Source organism: Fimicolochytrium jonesii (assembly GCF_025526975.1).
Source record: "Fimicolochytrium jonesii strain JEL569 chromosome Unknown EV422scaffold_6, whole genome shotgun sequence".
Classification (NCBI taxonomy): Eukaryota; Fungi; Chytridiomycota; class Chytridiomycetes; order Spizellomycetales; family Powellomycetaceae; genus Fimicolochytrium; species Fimicolochytrium jonesii.
The window spans coordinates 736,381-759,743 of NW_026515673.1; the positions used below are offsets into that span (position 1 = coordinate 736,381).

A 23,363-nucleotide genomic window follows, 5' to 3' on the forward strand; every position below is an offset into this window, starting at 1 on the left:
GTTGTCGTTCTTGGGCTGTCAGGGGCCCTCGAGGTCGCACCGCATCGATAATCATTGGTCGTCCGGGCGAGTTTGAAGGGGTACGGGGATCGTGCTTGTCGCAGAGGGTAAGGTTTGTCGGTTTTCGGTTTCGTTCCTGGCGGCGTTCGAAGTGGACCACGGTAAGTAGTCCTTGCAATGTGTGGAGAGGTGCGGCTGCGTCTGGCTGCATCCGGCTGCGTGCGGCTGCGAGGTTGAGTTCGACGAGTTGTTGACAGTGACAGGCTGTCAAGCCTTGTGCTGAGGTAAGCGCTGAGGTAAGCCATGGTATGGACGCATAACAGACCTCTTCACATAGCTCACGGAGATGAGGAAGGCGATCCGGTTCCTGCCTATGATTCTCTTGAATGGTTCCCTGTTCTTTCTTTGCCACTTTCGCGCTTTACATTGGGCCTCCTCACCATTCAGTACAGTAAGTGACTGCATTCGTCGCAAGTGAACCCATTGTTACAACATGGCTGCGGCATGAAAGATGCGGCGACGCGCAATCCACCGCCCATATCTAGATTGGGCTGCATCTACATACATGGCCGGAATGTACATGTTTGGGCTGCAACTGTATAGATTGTAAATGTATGTGACGGACTGAACCAGACATATACTGTCTGCTTTGACATGAAAGGGGTAGGTTCCGATAAATGACGCCTAAAGGGCGGCCGCGACGGAGCCAGACAAGGCCATAACCGCCACCCAAAGCGCATTGCAAGTGGCAACCGGCATGGCAGCGGCGGTCTGGACTTTGTCCGTCACTGGTACAGTCACCGGGGTGCTTGGCTTGTAGGTGGTTTTGACCTCCGCGAGCGCGGCCTTGTACGCTTTGACGCGTAGTCGGGCACTGAGGATGCGCTCGGATGTCGTCAGGTAGAGGGGCATTGTTCTGTTGCCGCTTCACGAAGCGTTTGTGGACGGGACTTGCCGGTGAGTCTCCTCCATCCTTGGGGGGAGTAGGGGGAGTACGGAAGGCCGGGAAGTCCTTGGGCGGATCGCTTGGGAAGTCTGGGAAGTCCTTCGGGGGAAAGTTCTTGGGCGGATCGCTTGGGAAGTCTGGGAAGTCCTTCGGGGGAAAGTCCTTGGGCGGATCGCTTGGGAAGCCTGGGAAGTCCTTCGGGGGAAAGTCCTTGGGCGGATCGCTTGGGAAGTCTGGGAAGTCCTTGGGGGTGGGGGGGAGGGGGGGGGGTTGCTCGGCGGCCAGTCCTTCGGGGGATTGCTAGGCGGCCAGTCCTTGGAGGGATTGCTTGGAAAGTCCTTTGGAAAATTCGGGAATGGCTGGGCAGGACGGTTGGGGAACTCGCCGAAGCCTTTCGGCGGCCAGTCCTGTGGCATATCAGGGATTTGGTCTTTCGGGAATCCCTTGAAGTCGGGAACGGACCGTTCAAAATCCGAGAAACCATCATAATCCTTTCCGGCCAATCCGCCGGGTGCTGGAAGTCTGGACTATTTTATATGCCGGTGGAGCAGATTTGAAATCGGGAATCTTCAGAGCCGACCAGTCCGGAAGTTGATTTTGCTGGAACACGGGGAAAGTCGATATGGAATTGTCGGCAATCGCGAGCCAGTCTTTTGGAGAAACGGGGTTGAAGCCGGGATACACTGAGTTCCAGTCGGCCCCTGCCGGTGGTGGTGGAGCAAATCCATTGACGGCAATCGTACTCGGGGGGCGACCATTTTCATCAAAGTCAACCTTGATGCTTCCCTGGTCAACCGGCAACCCAATTTTCTCAAAATAGCTGCACAGGTTTTTCACAAGACGGGTAAGTGTTTCTTTTTTCCTTCAAGTCACCTATAGCCGGGTTTCACAACAGTAAAGATGGTACGTACATTTCCGAGCCTTGGTTGACCTTCTCCTCCCGGACCTGGCAACTATCCCCAGCCGTGACACCCAGCATCGCCTCGCCCCCTTTTTGGCGTACTCCTCTTCAATCCTCTCACGCTCCACTTCCTCCGGGGTTGACGGAGTCCAAGACGATTGGTACGGAGGAATAACGTTATGAGAAGAGGCACGCCCCCCGGGCACAGCATCCTGCATGTATACCCATAGGATACCGTAGTTAACCCCATACAGTGCCGAGGGGCATGGTTTTAGTCTTGTACACCGGTGATTACGAAATAATTGATGCATCCGTCCGACAGGAAGAACGAGGCAGCCATTGACAGTAAATAAACGTCACCGCGTTTCATGGAAGGCCAAATCGGACCTCCAAATTGAAACCCCACGCATTGCTTCCACATTACGCACACTCATCCCTCAAACCTCCTTGCAGCAACCACCGCACTCGACCATAGTGGTGCACCTGTAAGACTTGCGAGCGAAAAGCTCGGTTTGCTCTGACGCCGACTCGTTCTTCGTGACCGCTATATCGTTCCGTGAGCGACGTCGAGTGCCAAATAAAGACGTTCATAGCTAGAAGACAGGTCCGGTCTCTGAAACCTGCCTACGATTGAAAAAAGGAATGTTCTCGAACAACCCTAAAGGAGTACGAGCGCAACCCAAAACTTTAAGGTCAGTCGCTTCTCATGTCAAGTACTTGATCGGCATGCGAATGCGATCGACTGAGACACCGAAACCTGACCACAGTTTTGGGTTTGTAGACCACCGTCGACCTTATCGAACCTTACTTCATACATCGGCGGTCTTTCCTCTTACGTCGTTCAGAACCTGCCTGAGAAGTTGAATTGGAACCCGCAAAGCGAGCCGTGCGCTGACGACGTAAACCCATCCGATTTTGAACAAGAGACTGTGCTCACTGCGGCGTTCTGTTGGGTTGATTGGGAGATCCCTGGAGTTGTCCAGAAATTGGGGAGGAAGAGACGTTTATGCTTGCTGTTGGGATACCCTGCCGGGTTTCAGATATGGGACGTATCCGACACGGATAACGTGCAGGAGGTGGCCTCGTTCCGAGGGATCTATCGCGATGTGGGATGGATTCAGGTGGGTCATTTGGCCTTGCTGCGCGGAATCTCCAGGAGCCAGTATCTGATGATTTGCTCATCAGGCCGTGCCCGACCCTCTTACAAGGGAATCTGCGCAGGATAAGTTCAAAGCAAGTCGACCGCTTGTTGCTTTGATGTAAGTTCCCACGCCGTGTTCTGACCAGCATGCCATATTTGAGTATGCTAACAGTTGGTTACAGTGCGGACGTGGACAGTCAAAACAGCCCTCGATCGAAAGCTGCACCTATTGCGGTGCAATCAACCAGAGTGCTGCAGCTCTTTTCTATGAGCGGATTACAACCTGTGAAGACATTGGACTTTGGATCTAGCGTTCCTCTCGAGGCGAGATGCACCGCGCGAGCATTGGCAGTGGTATGACTGATCGGTGGTCATCTCATGCCATGACTTGCGCTAAACCTTATCTCACAGGTTCTCAACTCCAACACCATCCAAGTTTTCAGTTCGCTGACCTTGCAAAAGCTTGCCACTTTCGGAGACGTAGCCTCGACTCCACTCCATGATGGCGCTGTCTTCGATCTGGGCTTGCGTTATATTATTTACGCGACGTCAACGCTACCGCCGACCAAAACGACAGCTACTCTCCGAGGAGGTGATCAACTTGATAGCGACGAGTCCGATGAGTTGAAGGAGATGGGTGTGGCACGAAAGGTGGCGGGAAAGGTGGCCAAGGAGCTGGTGATAGGAGCCAAAGTTTTGGGAGAATACGGATATCAAGCTCTCAACAGCTACTTAGCGCCAAAGCCCGGTGCGAAGGCTGCTGACGGGGATGGTGATCCCAGACGCTCAATGGAAGGAGAGAGGCAGCCACGCCCAAGGGACAAAATGGCCGCCTCTAGCGCCTCTAGTGGCCGTGGAGAGCAAAGCCGGCTTGCCGGGGCAACAGGAGTGGTGAGGCCGTTGTGTCATTCTCTTCCCGCTGTGCATGCGCTGACCGGATTCCTTGAGCAGGTCATCGTTCATCGGATTCCCAGTTCCGCGAGTGGGGTGTCAGACTCCTCTCCAACCAACTTCGAGCCTATGCAAGCCATAGCTCATTGGAAACCACACTCGAATCCTGTCTCAGTTATCCACTTCAATCCCAATCAAAGTCTCGTGCTGACTGCCTCCACACAAGCCAATGCATTTTACCTGTGGGAAGTGCCTTCAAATAGCGCCAAGGGCATTCCCAAGACAAGTGCCCGGTGCATTTACAAGTTGGAAAGAGGATACACTATGGCAACTATTGAGGACATCGCCTTCTCGTTAGACTCGCGGTGGATCGGTGTCACCACAGCTCGAGGCACTACGCACGTCTACCATATTGAGCCGCTGGAGCGCGGCAAGCGAAAGCCAGGCGGTGTTATGGGAGGTCCGCCGTCGGCTGATGAGAGGTTGAACCTCATCAATGGCGTATTAGAAACAGGAGGGGCCATGCCATCCCACCCGGAGACGGAGGTGCAGCATGGCAGCGGCGTGCCGAGCTTGTATCCCGTAGCGAGAATCAAACGGCAGGTTGCGGCAGAAACCGGACGCAGGCAGAGTGATGCATCTTCATCAATCGGATCTCCGACAGACACAGGCAGCCATTTGACGTTGCCTCACGCGAATGGCCATCCACACGGTCTACTTCTCGCCGCCTTTTTGCCCGAAGATAGGTGCACACCGGAGGACCGTGCTGGTCGCTCTCGCAGAAGTAGCAATAGCCGTCTCCCAAGTGCAGACCGTAACGGTTCATCTGGATCTGGTAGCTGGGGCGCACTACGGAACTCCTACGACGCAAGCGGCTTCCCGAAGTCGTGCACAATCTCACAAGTTAGTCGCCAAGGCCTTTTGACATTCCAGTCCGCAGGCCAAGGTATTCTGATGATCCATCACATGGATGTGATACTTGAAACATTTACTGGACCGCAACATACTACAAATACGTTGTCTCCGTCGCCTGGTAGTCACGGAAGTGGGCAGAAGAGCTTCCTCGGGAATCTCAGTTCTAGCCCTTTGGAACGATTCTCTCCTTCAGGTTTCCTCTCGAGCGCATTTCCTGGATTGACATTGGGCACCGCGGCGAGTAAGAAGTCTCATTTGCGGGTCAAGGTATCGGATGTGCTGGAATGGGCGGTCAATCGGGAAACCGACTGGGCAGAAGTCAAGTATCCGATTCAGGTAAGACTTGCTTTGTCAATCGGATTGGCACTTTCTGAGCGCTCACCCATGTGCCTTCTTGCCAAATCAGCCCCGGACCGTGCATCCAAATCGGCCATCCTCAGGAACAAAACCCGCCTCAAGCAAAGGAGGAAAAGCTGAAGCATCGGAAAAGAAGTGGCTTTCGAAAATCGAGATCCGCACTTTCCATCCGTCGTTACGACCGCCTGTTTGGACGGGGCCACAGTTCGTATTCCAAGTCTATGACACAACTGCCCGCGCCAGTGTTGCAACAGCGCCACATGGGCCCAAACCGGATTTGAGCGACCTCCCTTCTGCTGTTGAACTCAAGATTAGGCGGGAGGCCCCCAAACCATATGGGTAAGTCTACCAAGCATCTCGATACCTCGTTCCTCCCACAGTCTTGTTTGACATCCATCACTCTGCAGAGAGGAACGCTCTCGCCCAAGCGGCCACTTCCCTGTGCTCGATCGTGGAGACGGTATTCAAGACGACATCACTGCCGCTATTGGCTCCAATATCGAGTTCACGCCTTATAAGTTGGATTCTCTCCATGCCTATCATGGTGCGCTCAAAAGTCGAGTTTTCTCCTGAACACATTACTCACTCATCTCTTTTCCCAGACTCTTTGTCCTTCGAAGATGCCGACCTCATCCAACTACCTCATGAACCCCCGTTCGCGCAACTCCACGCATCGACCCATAGCCATCACACAAACTCCAGCCATCGAACAGCAACTCCCGTCAGCGGCGAGGATGTATTTGTTGAAGCACCCGGGCCGAACGGCCTTCATGAAACGGGTGAAAACCCATCGCATAAGTTTGTGCTGCAATGCACCCCCCCGGCCACGGCCTCACCGATCCCGAACCTGCCTCGAAATCCACGGCACACATCGACTGCAGCAGACAGCACGCCGTCCGGCTCACCATCGTCTTTGGCCGGGTCTATGTCTTCTTGGAGGGGTTGATCCTTCAGTGTTCCCTGCGTACGGTTCTTCGTTGGCATGGCCCAACCGTGTTTGTAGCCAAAAAGCGTGCCAGCGCAAAATGCTGATATGGCCCCTGTTCCCAGCGGAATTATGGAAAGCCAAAACAAAAATTGTACATATAAGTGTTGATTTTTGGAAAGAATACATGAATGTGGTTTTGTTTGCAACTGGCAACTCCGCAGGACGCGTCACCGAAATCGTATACCGAAATCAAAAAACCCAGTCTCATCACCTGTCTCCAAACAGAATCAAGCAGCAAGATGCCCTTCGTGAACCCAGACTACAAGGGAAACTCAACCGTCAGCGCGGGTGAAATCGAGACAGACATCATCCTGACGGCAGAACCGCACACCGATTTATACCGTCGCCCTGGGAAAATCTTCGATAATGCCCCTCGGGGCTTGATCCCAGCCACGGGCGACTTCAAGTTCCAGGCGGGCTTCACCGCCACGTATGAGGAGGAGTACCAGCAAGCGGGGCTGTGTCTGTATAACGGCCCTGAGGAGTGGATTAAAGCCGGCGTGGAGAGATACGATGGTAAACCACGCACCTCCGTCGTGGTCAACCGGAAAGGAGGATGGTCGGATTGGTCCGTCTCGGAACTCGTATCGAAATATACTGTTGGTCTGGACGTCGACAGCCCGTCGCTCGTGAGGATTGTGATGAGATTCGTGAAGACAGGCGAGACCATTCAGGTGGAGTTGCTACATGGTGTAACCGGGAAGTGGGAGCTGGTTCGGAAGACGTATGGATGGGATGCGGAGGTTATGAATGTCGGCTTAATGGCCGCTTCCCCCGGAGACTTGGGTCTCACGGTCAAATTCCAATTTTCGACGTTGGACCCAGCGCTTGCTCGGGTGGTTGATCCGGGCATGAATGTTGGACGCCAAGCCGGTAGCGAGCGCACACAGGACCATAGACAACCGTCCGCCCTTGTTTTCCATGTAGTTGACCTTGTTGAGGAAGAATTAGGGAACGAAGCCGAGGACGGAGAAGAAGATCATAGTGGGCCATAAGTTGGGGCGGGCTGGAAGAAGATGCAGACGGTGACGGCCATTATGGATAGAAGACGAAGAACCAGTATTGGTTGCGAGATCCATTAGCATAGCTCCGCTAGAAGATGGCGTATGGGAAATCTTTATAGAACATATTGGCGGTACATTGGAAACTTTGCTCACGTGGAGGCTTTCTGGAGGCTATCTGGGTCGTAATGTGTCAAGGTCGCCTCCCGACCAAAATGTGTGTCAAGGTCTGTCAAGGTCGCCCATATGCGTGAGTTGTGATCTGGTCACGTGATCATGCGGCGAACAGCTCCCAGAGCTCCCACGAGCGAGCTCAGACAAGCTCCCTAAACACGCAGCAACTCTTCGCACATCGTCTGCGAGACAACGCACCCCTTACCCTTTCGCTCGATACCAACGCTCACCCGATCTACGGTTGTCACCATTCCGTGTCAAGCAATCTATCAGCAACCCCTACCCTTGTCCTGCTTTTCGCTGCGCGCCGATTCAAGTGACAGCGGAGCCTTAACGGTTGGTGGGCAATCTCAACTCCCGAAAAGGTATCGGACGCGTGTAAAAAGAAGCAGAAGCTTTTGCTGGGCATTGGGAGGAGTTCTCCATCGCTCCGAATAGTTGCTGAGGCTCTGTTTGCTTTCTTCCGAACTGTTTGCCGTCGCACGAACAGGAAAATCCCCAGCAATAGCAATTTTGGAATCCTGCACCCGTACCATAAACCGCCTGCCTTAAAATGAGCACACCGACAGATTATGGAGACGTCGACCACTGGATACAGGTCCTTATGTCCTGTAAACAATTGTCCGAAGCTGACGTCAAGAAGCTTTGCGAGAAGGTTCGTTGGAGTTGCATCATCTTGGATTATATTCCCAGCACTGGGCATTCAGAGAGGAGCAGTGTGCGTGAATTTGGAGACCTGGCAAGTTCTCACAACGATCTCCTTAGGCGCGCGAGGTGTTGATGGAAGAGTCCAACGTGCAACCCGTTCGTTGCCCCGTAACGGTCTGTGGTGACATTCACGGTCAATTCCACGACCTGATGGAATTGTTCCGTATCGGTGGCAACTCCCCGGACACCAACTACCTCTTCATGGGAGATTACGTGGACCGTGGTTACTACTCCGTCGAGACTGTCACACTACTCGTCGCTCTGAAAGTACGACACCGCGACCGTGTTACGATTTTGCGTGGAAACCACGAGTCAAGACAGATTACGCAAGTGTACGGATTTTACGATGAATGTCTCCGGAAATACGGCAATGCCAATGTGTGGAAGTATTTCACGGATCTGTTCGACTACTTGCCTTTGACGGCTCTCATTGCAGACCAGGTATGGGTTTCGATCACGTCGGAAATCTCGTCAAGTAGCGTGGGAATAACGGCGCCGCGTCAATTGCAGATCTTCTGTCTTCACGGCGGTCTGTCGCCATCCATCGACACTCTTGATCACATCCGCGCTTTGGACCGTATTCAAGAAGTTCCTCACGAGGGTCCCATGTGTGGTATGTAAGGCTGCGTTCAACGGCATCTCGATTGTCGAGTGTTATGCTGATCGGATCGCTTTTCATGAAGATCTGCTGTGGTCCGACCCGGATGACCGATGCGGATGGGGTATTTCCCCACGTGGTGCCGGATACACCTTCGGTCAAGACATCTCCGAAGCATTCAACCGCAACAACGGACTTAACTTAATTTCTCGGGCGCACCAGCTTGTCATGGAGGTAAGTTTCACTTTCTTTCGCCAAAACGATTTTGAGCAACACGTGGCTGACGATCTTCCTACAGGGTTATAACTGGAGTCAAGACAAAAACGTCGTGACAATCTTCAGTGCGCCAAATTACTGCTACAGATGCGGAAACCAAGCAGCCATCATGGAGATAGACGAGCATTTGAAGTACACCTTGTAAGTGGAATTGCCCATCTTGCTTCAGGTTTCCTCCGTCACGACGAGCAGCTCCTCTAAACACTCTCCCTCGCAGCTTGCAATTCGACCCGGCGCCAAGGCGCGGCGAACCCCACGTCACTCGTCGCACACCAGACTACTTCCTGTAAACTGGTTCGGTTCATGTGACCCAGTGAAACCCCTTTGCAAACAATGCTCAAACCTGTAAAACGACGACACAAATGGGGAAGTGCACTCGTGTCTACTCATTGCATGTGGCGCACCCCATTCAACAAAACTGGAAGCCTCGACATTTTAGTTATCGAAGAGCTACATTCCCCAGTTGTAATTCTTCACCCGCTTTCCCGTGTGATTGGGAGGCGGGAGGGGCATCGATTAGTCTGGAATGGCAAAAACCCCGATTGTGTCTCGTTTTTGTGCGTCCCGTGTTCCTACCCCATTTCTCCCTATAGAAATTTTGTTCTTTCTCATTTAAGCCGTTGATTTTGAGGACTTGCTCGTGGTTGTCTGTAATTCTTTCTGAGTTCTGTTAGTAAGTGGGACTGACATCGGCTATCAGCTTGCCTTACTGTTCTAAGCCGAGGAAAAGCAGATGTTTTCCGTCATGCATTGGATAGCATTCATGGACAGACTTGGCCATCGATTGGCGATGCTCGGCACTCATCAAAATCTAACATCTCTCCACTGCCCGTGATCGTAAAGCACTCCGAAACACGCATGCCCTCGGATACGTCAAATCTACATTCCAATATTACAAGCAAATTCTTCCAATAATCTATACAAGTGCTGGCCTGGGCTCCTCGGCGTACTGCGGAACCAACCGAAAAGAAAAAGACGGACGCTTTGTCAGCGTTCGCGTTTGAGACAATGCGCCAGATGAAGCTCCCCTACCTTGTAATGCAGTTCCGTCACATCCGTCTGGCCGATGAATTCCCAGCCTCCGGGCTTGATGTGGTAGACTTACAGAGAAGTGCACGGGGTTAAAATAACGCTGACTAAAACGTACGACATAAGAATGATTTGCTTACCATTTACGACTCCACCGGATGCGGCATCTGTATATCAGTAGAAACACATTTGCGAGCATCAGCAACATTCCCGATTGAACCAATTCCCAAGGAAGTGCTCATTACCTCTGAAGGTGGCGTGGTAGATAGCCCTCCTCCCGAGCTCGATAGCTTCCGGCAAAGACAAGTCGTGGCGGAAACCAGCATCCAGGACACCATACGCGAATGTGGAACCGGAACCGACAGAGAACAGATCTCCCTTCAGACGTTGGCCGTCGGAATCAACGTAGAACAGTTGCGGGCCCTACAAATCCGCCGGTGTTTAGAGGTCGTTTTCGAGAGAGAAACAAACACCGGATGAGAGTAGTGGCTTACAGTCTTATCCCATCCCGTGATCATGGTTCCCATAGACAGTCCCATCCCCTTGTACGCATAGACCATGTTGGAGAGCAATTTCGATGCCGCGGCCACGGAAATGCGCTCCTTATTCCTCAACTCGTATACCCTGGATTCATTCAAGGCAGTAAGATCTCTGTCCAAGTATTCCCAAGGGATTAAACCGATCGCCTCAAATCCGTTCCTCACCTGCAGCGACGACCTAACTCCCGTTCCCAGTAGGAACAATCGGCGGCACCACCAGCCATAGTTCCCAGCAAATATGGATTGATTTCAATAACCTTCTTGACATGCTGCGATGCTATTAAAATGATAGGTTTAAGTCTCCGCGTCAGTCTTTCGTCCTGTGGAATGGGAACAAGCAGAAGGAACTGAAATACCAATATATGTGCCACCGGTCGCACGCGAATCAACAGCGACAATAATGCCTCCCTGGAACTTGAACGCCAGTGTCGTCGTTCCCTTTGCCATCTTGATGCGGTTCTCAGCTTCGTCGCTCATTTGATGCTGCAGCCACGCGATGGGCTAAAGATCACACGCATATTGTAAGCGATTCGGCACCATTAAGAGCGTCAGATACCTAGAACGACTCGCTGCGACGTACGTCAGTCATATTGGGAACTTCGAAGGTAGGGTGCTGGAACATGTCCGGGTTGACTTGGTTGGCGATGCTGTACTCATCTTCCTCGCCAAGTTCGAGGTGGGCCGATGACGTTCCCGTGGGGAGGAAGTCGAGGTTAAGCATATTAGAGACGGGTGACAAAAGCTGTGAGGGCTGGGTGCTTGAGCTGTGAGGTCCGTTTCACTGTAGTTTCTAGGTTTGAGTAGGTGATGTCGGATGGGGAACAGTCGAGAAGTTAGAACCTTTTGAACGTTACCGTCGTGAGAGTCGTGAGAGAAAGACAGTTGCAAGACTAGCCAGCCTCGCGTCCATATGGATCTCGACTCGGACGCGTCTAAAAGCACCCGTTTGAAGTGGTCCTACTGTACTTTCAAACGCCATCACCGCATGAACCATCGTCAGAATGCTCTCTCCGGACCCGACCCGCTCTCCGTCAGGATCCTCCGCCGCCGCCGAAGAAGGCCAGCCGTCCGCCAGTAACGCTCCCGCCGACGACGCGGCCGCCGCCATGTCTCGCCCAGCGTCCGCTCGCGTTATCAACTCCGCTATGCAGCAAAGACTGAACCTGGACCATGTTCGTGAGTCGCATACTAGTAAACATATTGCATATAGCTGGGCTGAGGTCCTAATGAGGCCTTGCTTGCTTCGCAACACAGATTGATATTCGGATGAAAAACGAGCTGTATCTCCGCCAACACCCTGAAATACGACACATTTTGGACTATTTCGTCACGCAGGTCCTCGTTCAGCAGCCGGAGGACATCGGGGGATATGCGTTAGGTTAGTAAAGCGAGCTTAGACGCGTAGACGTGGAGCAGATGGGCCGCTGCATGGGACGACGGCCCGAGACTGGAGTCAGAGTGTTGATTGAATGTGCAGCAGACTTATCGTGTTTCGTTTGTTGCACGATTTCAGAACTCTTCTCGGACCAGGCATTGAGGGAAAAGGTGGAGAAGCATTCGTCGGAATGCCAGCAATTGGATGCATCAGAATTGGACGATGAGGCGTGAGGCTGAAGGAGATGGAGACGATCATCCATTTTTGGAAAGGGGACGTGACGTGACGAATGAGTGCTCCCCACGCCTCAGGCGTTTCCTGGCTGCTTCTGCTCTATTATCGTACGTGGTAACGGTAGCTCAGACCAAAGTTTTGGAATGCATGGCTCATGTGGTTGGGTGCACATGCGGGGAACGGTCGAAGTGCATATATGTATACACAGTTGATTTTACATCGTCATCGTCCCTGGCGTGGCGGTTATACGAAAAGCTTTCAAACACTGGAAAAAAGGTGCAACATGATGCCCGTTTTAGTCCGCTGTTGGTTTTGGCGATACAGCTTCGCAAGTTACTATGTACTCGGTTGTTACGCCTTTTTTCTGACGCTTTCGCCGATTCCTGTTTTTGTGACCAGGGCCCTCCGTCGGCGGCCTTCCACTCTCATCTTGAGGCTGTTCTAGCGCTCGTTTGACCTTTTTAGCCTTCTTCTCTACTGGTTCAGAGGGACCAGCCTGTGTGGAGTACGGCCGTTGACCTAATTGCTTTTCCTTCTTGCAGAGTTCCTTCTTCAACTGCTTCTTCATCTTCTTCTTCATCGCATTTTTGGATAGTTCTCCGGGCGCCCTTCCGGCGACTGCTTCACAGAGCGCTTGGTCATGCTCTGACAATTTAGGTTCGCGCATTTTCGGATATTGAGAAAATAGATCTTCGTCCAGCTCCGGTGAAACGACATATGCGGGTTTCACGGCAGTCGCTGTTCCATGGACATCCATATCGAAGGCTGGGTGGGCTTCCATGTAGGCTCTTACGTCTGACGGCGATGCTCGGTGCAGATCCTCTAAGTACTTTAAGAGCGATAGGAGAACTGTATCTGCAGCCGGGTCGACGTTTCGATTCGTTACTGTAAAGGTGGGGAGATGAAGGCCGTTCCGAGGGGTGAAACTGGCTTTCCCAGCTGTGTCATCGATCAAGATCGTATTGCGCTGTAGGGCGAGAAGCAGCGCATTTAGGATTGGGGTTTCTCAGACTAAGGGCACACGATCCCATCCATACCTCATTCCATCGTCCTCCAGGATTCGCCTCCGGGTCATTCCAAAACCTTTCCAAATCCTTCTTTCCCACGTGAGACTTGCTGGCGACCTGGCATTTTAGTCGATCCCAGCCAAACACCAATGCTTCTTGATGGTGGCGGAAGACTTCCGTAAACATGAGCATCGCGTTCCGGGGACATGCTGACGTCCATGATGCGATCGCATAGTCTTGGAATATTCTATTCAGAAAAGTGTCCAAGTACGGTCGTCTGCAAGTACAAAATTCAAACGAGGTCAGGCACTAGTTTCAAAAGGCAAGGGACACGCAGTCTTCCGCACAGCTCAACTCACAGGTAGCATCTTCCTTGATAAGAATCATAACGCAGTTAGGTTTAGTTATTCACAATGAAAGAGGTCCAAGGCGATGGCAGCTTACTTCTGTCTTAGGAAGTGAAAACATGGTTGTGGCGGACAGAACGGATTCTCTCTTGCCATCTTCTTTTCGGTCTTTGTGATCCGCTCGAGTAGCGTTCCGTTGACGTCCAATACCAGCAGAAACTCCTTCCTACTCATGGCTGCTGTGCTTATATGGCTCGAAGTTAGAACAAAAGAAAAGAGCGACATGGGGTCCAAAATGGGTCCAAAAGTCCGATTTTCCCACGCGCGCCCGAGGATCATCGATACAAATCAATGCCGTTCTGAATGCCGTCCAACTTCGAACACCACTGCCCCAACGATCTGCAAGCCTGAACCCGACATACATACGATCCCGCTTTGTTGAGTCGTCTGCTTGAAGGCACACGTCGGATAACCAGCTTACAGTGAGCAGTTTCATAATTTATCAGCAGTCCCCATTTCATCATCCACGACATCCATCACCATTCAGGGCGGCGGAGAGAACCCAATGTTCTGGCGGTTTGGCTTCCACAATGCGTCGGCTATAGACGGATTGTTGGACAAGGAAGGGCTGACGTTAGACGAGCTGTTGGAGGAGGAGGAGACGTTACAAGAATGCAAGGCTCACAATACAAAGCTGGTTGAGTTGTAAGCATATTCATCCTTCAGAACACCGTGTACTACTAGGCTGGGTGGGAAGACTTACCGACTTTGGCCTTGCCTTCTAGCCTGTGCAAGCCAGAGGTGCTCAAGCAGCTTCTGGGTTTCATAATGAACTCCGACGACCTCGAGGAGGCTAAGCGCTTCAAGTATGTCATGCATCTTCATGGTCTCGCTTGCGCGTGAGCTGATCTCCCCGTGCCCCCAATAGATACCCTTACCTGGCGTGTGAAATCCTCAGCTGCGAAATCTTTTCAATATGTGAAGGGATTGTATCCAACGAAGAGCTTATGAATGATTTCTGGACGCTCCTGGACCGCCCTGCTCCATTGAATCCCTTGACGGCGAGCTACTTCAGCAAAGTCAATGGTGTCCTTTTGTCGAAGAAAATGCCGGAGGTTGGATCCGTGGCGTCTTGCTCAATGCGCATCACCTACGACCGCATCGTTAATCCCATGTTGCATTTTCAGATGATAACCTTCATTCGCAAACAACCGAATGTCGTACAGCGATTACTCTCCCATGTTGGCAGTTCCGCGATATCAGATCTTCTGCTGAAGTTAATAAGCATGGAGGAATTGCCAGAAGGAAGCGGGACTGTTGAGGTGGGCTGGTGCCGACTGTCATTGCGGTGAGCTAGTCGATCACTAAACATCTTCGGTCAACAGTGGCTCAGTAAGGAGGGCCTGATTCCATCGCTACTAAATCGGATGGACCCGAAGTTGGATTCGGAGGTATGCATCGTAAATCTGAACTGAAGGTGGGAAGACTACATTCTTACGTCCCATTCAGGTGCATAACACGGCTGCACAAACGCTGCTCGATGTGATTGCCGTCAGCTATCAGACCATCGGCCCGCAAGAGATCCTCCCAACGGGCTTGGGAGGATCCGTCCTCGGGGAGCAGCCAGCACTCACGACTTCGATTAGCGGAAACACGTTGGTTGATGAGTTGAAAAGGTGAGCACCGCTCGTCTCGACTTTTCGCGTAAGCGCACCAGGCTTCGGAACATTGACGAAGATTTCTCGTAGTGAGGAGATGATGAACAAACTTGCATCATATATGCTAGATGAGCGGAGCCCCCAATCCGCCACTACTCTCGTGAATGGCATTAACATCATAATCGAGCTCATTCGACGATACTGCAGGTGGGACAGCCCGTGCGAAACCGACGCTCGTTTCATTGCTGAACCCATCGTTCCCCACAGCGAAATCGAGCAAGCGGAATACCAGCAACACCAGTATCAACAACAGCCGGTGACTCAACGAACAGGTCCGCCGCCACCAGCCCCTGAAAAACTAAGAGCACTTGCAACAGACCTCAATGACCTGCTCCACGTGATCGGTTCACGTTTGACGCAATTTTCTCAATTGTTACACGGGTCCCATTACTTGGTATGCGTCAGTGGTACCTGTCTTTCGAGGGTCTACTCTAATAGCGCCTTGCTTTTCAGGAAGAAAAGGATGCCCCGGTTGGGAAGGCTCCTACGCTCGGATCTGAGCGTCTGAAAACCTGCGAGCTTTTCGCCGAGATCCTGCACTTACAATATCTGTACACATCGAGTCCGCTCTTCGAAAGACTCATTACCGTGCACCACGGGCACCCCGACAAATCTGACTCTGACGAAGATTCGGGCAAGACGGAATTGACCCCAAAATCGCCTACGGAACAGTCTGCACCATCAGCTACCGAGTCGACCCCTCCCGCGAGAAGCGTGGCCAATGAGCTTGTATCCCTAACGAACAAGTTCATTGACGCCAAAATATTACCTGTGTGCCTGGTGGGTTCAATCTGTGAAATACCACGTTACATCCGCAAGCTAATGGATGACGGAATCGCTAGGATCTATTCTTTCGCTTTCCATGGAACAACTTCTTGCATTCGGTTGTATACGATATGATCGCGAAAGTGTTCAACACGTACTCCTACACCAGCACCACCAACCTCCCCAAGGCTCCTACGGCCTTACCTGGCGATGATGAAGGTATCGTCCCACAAGAGGCGATAAGCCCTGCCCAGAGTGCTGTTGAGGCACAGATGGGAGCGGTGAAGATCATTGTCCGGAGATTGGTCTTGTCGGTAGGTTTTGAAGCCCGATACAGTTTTTCACCGTTGTTGACATGGGAACAAGAAGCTAACGGAGATGATCAGATATTCAAGGATGGAGAGTTGACAAAACAAATCACGAGGGCTCAAAGGCAAAACGATGCGCAAGTGTAAGCAGTCGTCGAGCATTGAATTTCTCAAATGGACATGCCTGACCTGTTATGATAGGGCAAAGCCGAAAGGAGTGCGTCTCGGATACATGGGGCACTTGACCTACATCGCGGACGAAGTCTGCAAGCTTCTGGACAAGTGCAACGAGGATCTGAGCAAGGAACTAGGCGGTGGGTTCACATGCGACACGAGTGTCAATGCGCTCGTATTCTCATCTTCCTGTTTCTTTACAGAACTTGTTGTCGCCGAAGACTGGCAAAACTACGTGCTCGGAGCCCTGAAAGAAACGAGAGAACGAGACCGACAACCATTAGGAGGCGTTCGGCCAAATGGCGGTCCTCAGCAGCATCAGGTCCCAATCATGGGAGGCGTTGGTGGAAGCTTCACGGGAGGGCCCGATGAAGCGGATGGCCTGAAGATTGGAGGGACTGTGATCAAGCGAGAACCTGATGAAGATGAAGATGAAATGGATCCGACCAACGCTGGTGATGCGTTCATGGGAGATGGAGATGTTTCCAGCGATCAGGTAAGGATCGCTTTCTGGCGGAGAAGCCCCGGCCGGACGCATTCGCTACCAAGAGGATTACTTATCGCCTGAACCCTCGCCCCACTTTAGTTTGCAAGGTTTCTTTGCCATCAGGTTGGTTTTGAAATGCTGACTGTGTACGGGCAGGCTGTGTGAGTCTCATTCATTTCGCCACCTACAGATCGTTGCAGATCTACCTGATCGGTTCATTGGAGTTGACAACTCGGATGACGAAGACGACGGCGAAGACGGCGGATCAGGATGGCTGGGGTAAGAGTTTGGCAAAGGTAGACGGTTCGACTCCCATAGTAACCTGACTCTGGGCGGGCATGATCAGAACGTTTGAGAGCAAGGACTTTGACGTTCGTGAAGCATTCGACTCCGTAAGTAGCCGGCGACAATCTTGGTATCATCTACCCACAAGAATGCTGATCCTCAATGCCCTCCCAGGATAACCCCTTCCCTGACAAGCGCTCCTCCTTCGGCGCCGACTTCGCCGAGGTCAGTAAAGTAGATTCGGGGGATATTCCCTGCAGTATCGTTGAAGAGGACGAAGATATCCCCGATCCACCAGCGGACGAGCAGAGAATCTCACCTCCTCCGACCAGCGATACCCAGAAAGCGCAAGCATTCGACCTGACTGACCTGGGGAAATCGCTGCCAGAAACAGACGATGAGAAGCCACCTGCTCCGGAGGGCGAGCCAAGAGCATGATAGGCACCGGACTTGGTGGCGCGTCCGGCAAACCGTAATTCGATGACAAAGTAACTACCCACAAGTAAATGTATCTAGGACTCGAAGTCCTCAGAAAGGAAGCAAGTTGCGGGGGGCCTGCTTTTGGGAGAAGAATCACACGGGAAGCCTTCGGACTGGTCCAAAGCTTCTCTGTTTCTATTCTATTCTGATTTGGTTCGATTGTTTCCTCCTTACTTCCGTACTTTTACTTGAATTTCCTACCACCCCTTCCCCACTACGCGTATATGCCAATAGTCTTCCCTCCCCCTCTTTGTTTTCGATCGTCATAATTTGGGAGGTTTTCTTGGTGTCTCGTTCTAATTCTGTATAAAAATACGAGTATTTTCAGTACCATCAACAGCTTTCCAACGAGACTGGTGGGCGAGGTTCGATTGCTGTCACAGCCTCACAGGTTGTCCAGCTTCGCTTCTAAACTTCAAAGCTTGTCCGTCTGCTTTCGGACGCAAATCCAGACAGCAAAGGAATACGCGTCTTAGGGCATCTCCACCGTGGACTCCAAAAAGTGTCGCCCAGTTCCATCATGGGCTGAAAAAAGAGGTCTAAGGGAAAAAGCATCTCCTCCGTTCCCCGTTTGTGAGGTCTCGCGCACTTCATTGGGTGCATGGGATTTGAGTCACTTACTGTAGAGCCAGTAACTGTACTGCCGCTACTGTACATATGTGGTGTCGCCGAAATCGACGCTATACGGCGAGCCATGGCACCACCCACCGTTATCGTGCAATGCCGAAGCAGGAAGAGCAGGTCTTCCCAATAATCAACCTAGACGGCCATTGATGAACATCTGAGGATCTGATAGGGAACGATACCTTCTTCATAAAAAAGTTCATCCTGTGCCGTTCGCTCGTGGGCGGCGGTATCGAACAAACATTCAATATGCCGTTGTTGACATCAATTGACATGTTCTTCCGACTCCAAGCCTAGCCTGTCCCATTCATTCCCCTTTTTGCAGTTGTCGTGTCTAGGTGTGAGGAATATCGACGTTCGTATGGAAGCCAGACTTCGGCCGACCAGTTTGTTTTCTAGGTCGACGTGCACCTATACAAGCGCGGGACTGATCTCTACAGCATAACAGCGCTCCCCTCAATTTCCCTCAGCGAGGGCCTCAGCGAGGGAGTCTCTTACATCTGAATTTGAGGGTTCCGCGGAAGCTGTGACATAGGTCGGCTTTGCATCATGCAGTCAGTTCACATGGAGAAATCCAAAAAATCCGACTTGGGTTGTTCCCATTTGGCGCCTTTCGCGCCTTGGATTAGGATCTGCACGGGAAGCTGCGGGAAGGCTTTGAGAGGCTTTGAGTGATGTGATGCGATTGTCGTCGTCCTCCGGGTCTTTCCGCGGGAAGTGGAAAGCTGACTTGAAGTCGCCGCCATCTTTCGTTCGAAATTCTTCACATATATATCAGGACAGGACGGCATGAACTGCCGGCTAGATATTTCAGGAAGGGCCAGCCTACCTTACAAATCCCCCGTTCGTTGAAAAGGTTCGGGAGGCATTCCCAACGCATTGGCGAGTTCAACTTTCGCTCATATCCCCGCTCACTCACGATGCTGAACGACTCGGCTCCTGCCGGCTTCGTTGACGCACCTACTGTCATCGCAGGCAGCGTTGCTGCCGCTGCCGCTGCAACGTCACTGAGCGCAATGTCTAGCGACCATAGCAACTCCGTGGTGTCAACGCTTGTGGAGGCAAAGACCAAAGCGCTGCAAATTGCGGTATGTTTACCCAGAACCCATACTATCCCACCCTTTTCTTTCCCAAGAGAGACTCTTTGCTGATTAATGATGGCGTGGGACACAGTCGGTCGCAATCTACTCGTCTCTGCTCTACATCAACTCCTTCGTCCTCGCGGTCCTTCTGTACAACTGGCGGCTGACATGGCCTTTCTTCGTGGTATATTGTGGCTGGGCATATCTGTTTGACTCGGGGACGCCGTTCACAGGGGGAACGGATCGCATGCGGTTCTTTAGGGATTGGAGCTTTTGGAATTACTTCGGGTGCGTTATAATCCCGGAGGATTTGGGTCAAGGTGTTGATTGACGATGGGAGTCGGCACTGACGCTCCATGATATATAGGCAATACTTTGATGCCGAACTTGTGAAAACTGCCGAGCTGGACCCAACAAAGAACTATCTGTTCGGTTACCACCCTCACGGAATCTATTGCTACGGGCTTCTGTAAGTGGTGGCTTCTCATCTCTATGGTACGAGCTTCGGAGCTTACATCATTCTCCCTTTCTAGTCCCAACTTCATAAGCAACTACTCAAATTTCTCGGGACAGTTCCCCGGCATCAAAATCCGCATGACAACACTAGACGTCAACTACGTCATTCCCCTCTGGCGCGAAATCTCAATGGCCCTCGGCGTCGTCTCAGTCGGAGCCAAATCCCTCAAACACATCCTCAGCAGAAAGGGCCCCGGCTGGTCGGCGATGGTCGTTATCGGCGGCGCCGACGAGGCGCTGCTCGCATATCCCGGCACCAGCGACCTGATCCTGAACCAACGCAAGGGTTTCGTGAAGATTGCAGTGCAGACCGGCGCGGCGCTGGTTCCGGTATTCACGTTTGGAGAGAACGACCTATATTGGCAGGTTACGGAGACGAATGCGCCCGAAATCCGCAAAGTGCAGAAGCGCGTGGCGAAGATCTTGACGTTTTCGATTCCGTTGATGTGGGGAAGTTTTGGGCTGTTTCCGAGGAAGACGAGGCTCGTGTCGGTTGGTGAGTATACTCTCTGGGATGCATTCCATGGACGAACTCTTGGCTGATCTTCCCTTATCATTCCTGAAGTTGGCGCGCCGATACATATCAAAAAACAAGACAATCCCTCGCGGGAATACATCGCGGAGATTCATCAACAGTACGTGGATGCACTGTTGAAGTTGTACAATGACCACAAGGACCGGTATGCGGTGGACAGGACGAGGGACCTGCGGATAGTGCGATGAAGAGTTAGATTAAACGGGCGAAGTTAGAGGCGGCATATGGTTTTCCGTTTTTTTACTTGACATGATGGACTAGTCATACTTGCGGCGTATTTATTTCTATTGGTTCTCAAGTCCGTGCGCAAACAAAACTTTGCTGTGCGAAGTGCAAAGGGCTAAATGCAAGGAACTCGTTACGGGGTATATTACGCTCATCGGAATGAACAACTAAAAGACTGAAAAACTATGGGGGCGAACGCAACGTTTTGGGAATGGGAAGCGGGGAGAGCACAGCAGCGAACACAGATTTTGCGAAGGGTGCTACATGTATCCACTCACAGGATTTCCAGTGACGGCAGCCTTCATGTGTAAATCACGGAGCAAACGCCAACGCAATGCTATCCCACATCACGACAACTCCATCGACCCGCCCACATCCGCTCCAAACGACGCCACCCTAACAGGTTTTCGATGCTGACCCGCCGCAATCCCCATCCCATTCTGCTGCTGCTGTATTTTCAGGTTCCTAATCTGCTGCTCGACAGCCGCATTGTCGTGTGGAGCCCGTGACGATGCGCTGTTTTCATCCATTTCGAGACTGAAGGGCTCGGACGAGTCGGAGATGTGACCTGGGTCTCGTATCGACGTGTGCTGTGATGACGCATTCGCGTCGCTGCTCTCGTCCTCATCGTCGTCATCTTCATCCTCGTCTCCGTCGTTGGTATCGCCGTTCACTCCCTCTTCCTCATCCTCATCATCGTCGTCGTCGTCTCCGTCGTTGTCCTGAAATCGATTCGAACGTGGTGCGTGCGCGGGTTCTGTTATTTTGGTGGCCATTTTTCGACCTTCTTTTAAAGCGCTTCGCATGTTGTAGTGAGATGCGCGCATTGCTTCGAATTTGTCGTGTTTTTCCCGCTCTGCAGAAATTTCCCATGGATATATTCAGTAACGGGACATCAACCCGGATTCAACACTGCAAGTGTATTCACGAACAAATACCTTCAGCAGTCATCGTCTCCTCCGGCTCATCATCATCCCACTCATCCACCGATACCCGTCTCTTCACAACGACGGGATGAGCCCCATTCGCGTTCTCCTGGGCCCGCTCAGCATTCCGGTCCTTCTCCCTCTCCCTCTCCTTCTCAACATCCACCAGCGCATCGGTCAATTCCATCGGCGGCACTGCGGCGGTGCTGCCGAGGACCATATCCGATGCCGAGTCGTAGCGGATGTAAGGGGTTTTGGGCTCAGTGATCTTCATCGTGGCGGATTTGGCGGCTTCTGTCATTTGAAGGTTGTCTTCGTCCCACTTGATCCTAAAGAAAGGTTTGGGGTTGAGCGCAGGAACTGGTTGAATTGTACACTGGAAGTAAAAGCTTACCCTCGCGGCGCACCGACGTCCTCCGCCGAGTGCTTTAGAATTCCTCGAAGGGGCATTTTGGAAAGTCGGACCTGCAATTCTTGTGTGAAAAACTTGGGCCACACACCCACACAAATATCGGGTGATTGCAGGTTGTAGTATGTACCTGAATAGCTACTTTTATGCGATAGGTAGGCCTGAGTGGGAAACTTGGAACCGAGTGCCTTTGAGTGTGTGGGTTTGCGCAAGAATTGGGAAACTGCCGAGAGGGTCGAACTGCAGCGAGACGTTTTCAAGGGCGTTGTGGGGCCCAGGTCCAGAACATCCAGTAGGCCCTACCGACACGCCCCCGCGTCCCCACGAGGCCCCACGTGCTAAGACCGCTCCCCCCCGACAATAACGGGTTGCAATGCACATCCATTAGACAATGCATGAGAGACAGAGAGGGTTCTAGTAGGGATTGCGTCTCCTCAGGCTCTCCCCGCTCATGGTTGAAAGGGGCAAGCGGAGACGGCTTGACAGGAGTCGAATAGGGGGTCTGCAAGAAGCGCCGAGTTGAGCATCGTGAGTTCTCGGAACGCGTTGTGCACGCATAGCGGTTTGGGACAGCTAAAACATATCCTTTTTGCTCGTATTGCAATATCTCCGGACCTCTGTGACCGACCTCATCCTCTATCGTATCGATACGTCGGGTCCGAACCGCCTTCCTCCGGCCTACCCCATGCCCGCTGATGAGAGTTTACGATGTGGAATAGTACACATCAGACCCACCCTTTCTCATCCGTCAGGGAGGACTGCAGAAGATCCAGCGGCTGTTTTTGCAGCGCCAAGAAATCCCGACCAAGCGCTAAAGAGTGCGGGAGTCCGTAAATCCCTCGTGCGAGAGTCCACCTGGCGACCTCGCTCCCCAGTTGGGCAAACAACAACCCGAACGTGCGACATGGACAGATCGATCCAGAACCTTTACGGCAGATGCAGAGTACCAAGGCGTCGTCAATGGGGAGTTGGTGCTGCGTAAACTGAATGGAGTGTCATTCGCATTCCGTTCCGGAAGTTAGATTGAAACGATCTGGAGTTGTACTTCGTATACCGGGGAAGGAGGGTCTGCAGATTCTCGAAGTTGACATAGAGATGACGGGGAAATAAAGCTCCTCGGCGTGGGCGACAGGGTACCCTCCGACTCTCAAGAATTGAAGGATAGCGTCAGAACAAGTCTGCATAGGCGGGCGGCTGCCACATGAGTATAAACACCAAATAGCTAGCCATGTTGAGAAAGAAAATTCATGAAAAATCAATGTGCAGGTGCAGGGGGAGTTCCCGTTCCTTTCCATTCTTTATCGTTCTCAACTTCTCATCTTAACTTGTGCCCTGCCGCACGTGTGCCAGATTGTCTCTCTTTTCCCACGAGAAAGGCGGGAATAGAGAATTGACGACTTCG

At 52.1% G+C, this 23,363-nt stretch overlaps 9 protein-coding genes across 9 annotated transcripts; 6 read left to right on the plus strand and 3 right to left on the minus strand.

The window, feature by feature from the left end:
• Positions 1-1,990: 1,990 nt before the first annotated feature.
• Positions 1,991-6,291, plus strand: EV422DRAFT_523244 (uncharacterized protein). The gene is made up of 10 exons (XM_053069890.1): positions 1,991-2,008; positions 2,170-2,539; positions 2,629-2,968; positions 3,033-3,106; positions 3,171-3,342; positions 3,400-3,879; positions 3,940-5,130; positions 5,201-5,490; positions 5,559-5,695; positions 5,754-6,291. Exons 2-10 carry the CDS (start codon positions 2,490-2,492, stop codon positions 6,095-6,097), a joined length of 3,078 nt encoding a protein of 1,025 aa, XP_052927253.1. The 5' UTR covers positions 1,991-2,008; positions 2,170-2,489; the 3' UTR covers positions 6,098-6,291.
• Positions 6,292-7,302, plus strand: EV422DRAFT_523245 (uncharacterized protein). Its single transcript, XM_053069891.1, has one exon. The coding sequence runs from the start codon at positions 6,379-6,381 to the stop codon at positions 7,132-7,134; it is 756 nt and encodes a 251-aa protein (XP_052927254.1). The 5' UTR covers positions 6,292-6,378; the 3' UTR covers positions 7,135-7,302.
• A 565-nt stretch (positions 7,303-7,867) lies between these two features.
• Positions 7,868-9,186, plus strand: EV422DRAFT_494367 (serine/threonine-protein phosphatase PP2A catalytic subunit; the record flags this gene model as incomplete). Its single annotated transcript, XM_053067740.1, has 6 exons — positions 7,868-7,969; positions 8,080-8,463; positions 8,533-8,635; positions 8,706-8,854; positions 8,919-9,037; positions 9,114-9,186. 6 exons carry the CDS (start codon positions 7,868-7,870, stop codon positions 9,184-9,186), a joined length of 930 nt encoding a protein of 309 aa, XP_052927255.1.
• A 697-nt stretch (positions 9,187-9,883) lies between these two features.
• Positions 9,884-11,185, minus strand: EV422DRAFT_505113 (proteasome subunit beta type 5; the record flags this gene model as incomplete). Its single annotated transcript, XM_053068467.1, has 7 exons — positions 9,884-9,996; positions 10,066-10,092; positions 10,171-10,348; positions 10,420-10,549; positions 10,630-10,741; positions 10,821-10,965; positions 11,045-11,185. 7 exons carry the CDS (start codon positions 11,183-11,185, stop codon positions 9,884-9,886), a joined length of 846 nt encoding a protein of 281 aa, XP_052927256.1.
• Positions 11,186-11,280: 95 nt separating this feature from the next.
• Positions 11,281-12,072, plus strand: EV422DRAFT_613091 (uncharacterized protein; the record flags this gene model as incomplete). The annotated part of the gene is made up of 3 exons (XM_053073905.1): positions 11,281-11,636; positions 11,719-11,842; positions 11,978-12,072. Exons 1-3 carry the CDS (start codon positions 11,466-11,468, stop codon positions 12,070-12,072), a joined length of 390 nt encoding a protein of 129 aa, XP_052927257.1. The 5' UTR covers positions 11,281-11,465.
• Positions 12,073-12,360: 288 nt separating this feature from the next.
• On the minus strand, positions 12,361-13,782 carry EV422DRAFT_523254 (NLI interacting factor-like phosphatase-domain-containing protein). The gene is made up of 4 exons (XM_053069893.1): positions 13,525-13,782; positions 13,440-13,448; positions 13,111-13,357; positions 12,361-13,040 (listed from the first exon to the last, which is right to left on the minus strand). Exons 1-4 carry the CDS (start codon positions 13,764-13,766, stop codon positions 12,369-12,371), a joined length of 1,170 nt encoding a protein of 389 aa, XP_052927258.1. The 5' UTR covers positions 13,767-13,782; the 3' UTR covers positions 12,361-12,368.
• Positions 13,783-13,811: 29 nt separating this feature from the next.
• EV422DRAFT_391125 (SIT4 phosphatase-associated protein-domain-containing protein) lies at positions 13,812-17,243 on the plus strand. Its single transcript, XM_053066850.1, has 16 exons — positions 13,812-13,864; positions 13,934-14,132; positions 14,213-14,293; positions 14,356-14,542; positions 14,615-14,749; positions 14,813-14,878; positions 14,937-15,103; positions 15,176-15,292; positions 15,353-15,539; positions 15,599-15,925; positions 15,988-16,224; positions 16,297-16,361; positions 16,420-16,532; positions 16,596-16,888; positions 16,979-17,002; positions 17,070-17,243. The coding sequence occupies exons 2-16, from the start codon at positions 13,993-13,995 to the stop codon at positions 17,160-17,162; spliced, it is 2,232 nt and encodes a 743-aa protein (XP_052927259.1). The 5' UTR covers positions 13,812-13,864; positions 13,934-13,992; the 3' UTR covers positions 17,163-17,243.
• Positions 17,244-18,966: 1,723 nt separating this feature from the next.
• EV422DRAFT_391197 (putative diacylglycerol acyltransferase type 2b) lies at positions 18,967-20,781 on the plus strand. Its single transcript, XM_053066851.1, has 5 exons — positions 18,967-19,356; positions 19,442-19,638; positions 19,718-19,819; positions 19,884-20,362; positions 20,432-20,781. The coding sequence occupies exons 1-5, from the start codon at positions 19,189-19,191 to the stop codon at positions 20,587-20,589; spliced, it is 1,104 nt and encodes a 367-aa protein (XP_052927260.1). The 5' UTR covers positions 18,967-19,188; the 3' UTR covers positions 20,590-20,781.
• On the minus strand, positions 20,692-22,439 carry EV422DRAFT_391237 (uncharacterized protein). Its single transcript, XM_053066852.1, has 3 exons — positions 21,947-22,439; positions 21,565-21,881; positions 20,692-21,482 (listed from the first exon to the last, which is right to left on the minus strand). The coding sequence occupies exons 1-3, from the start codon at positions 22,000-22,002 to the stop codon at positions 20,974-20,976; spliced, it is 882 nt and encodes a 293-aa protein (XP_052927261.1). The 5' UTR covers positions 22,003-22,439; the 3' UTR covers positions 20,692-20,973.
• Between the last annotated feature and the right edge of the window lie 924 nt (positions 22,440-23,363).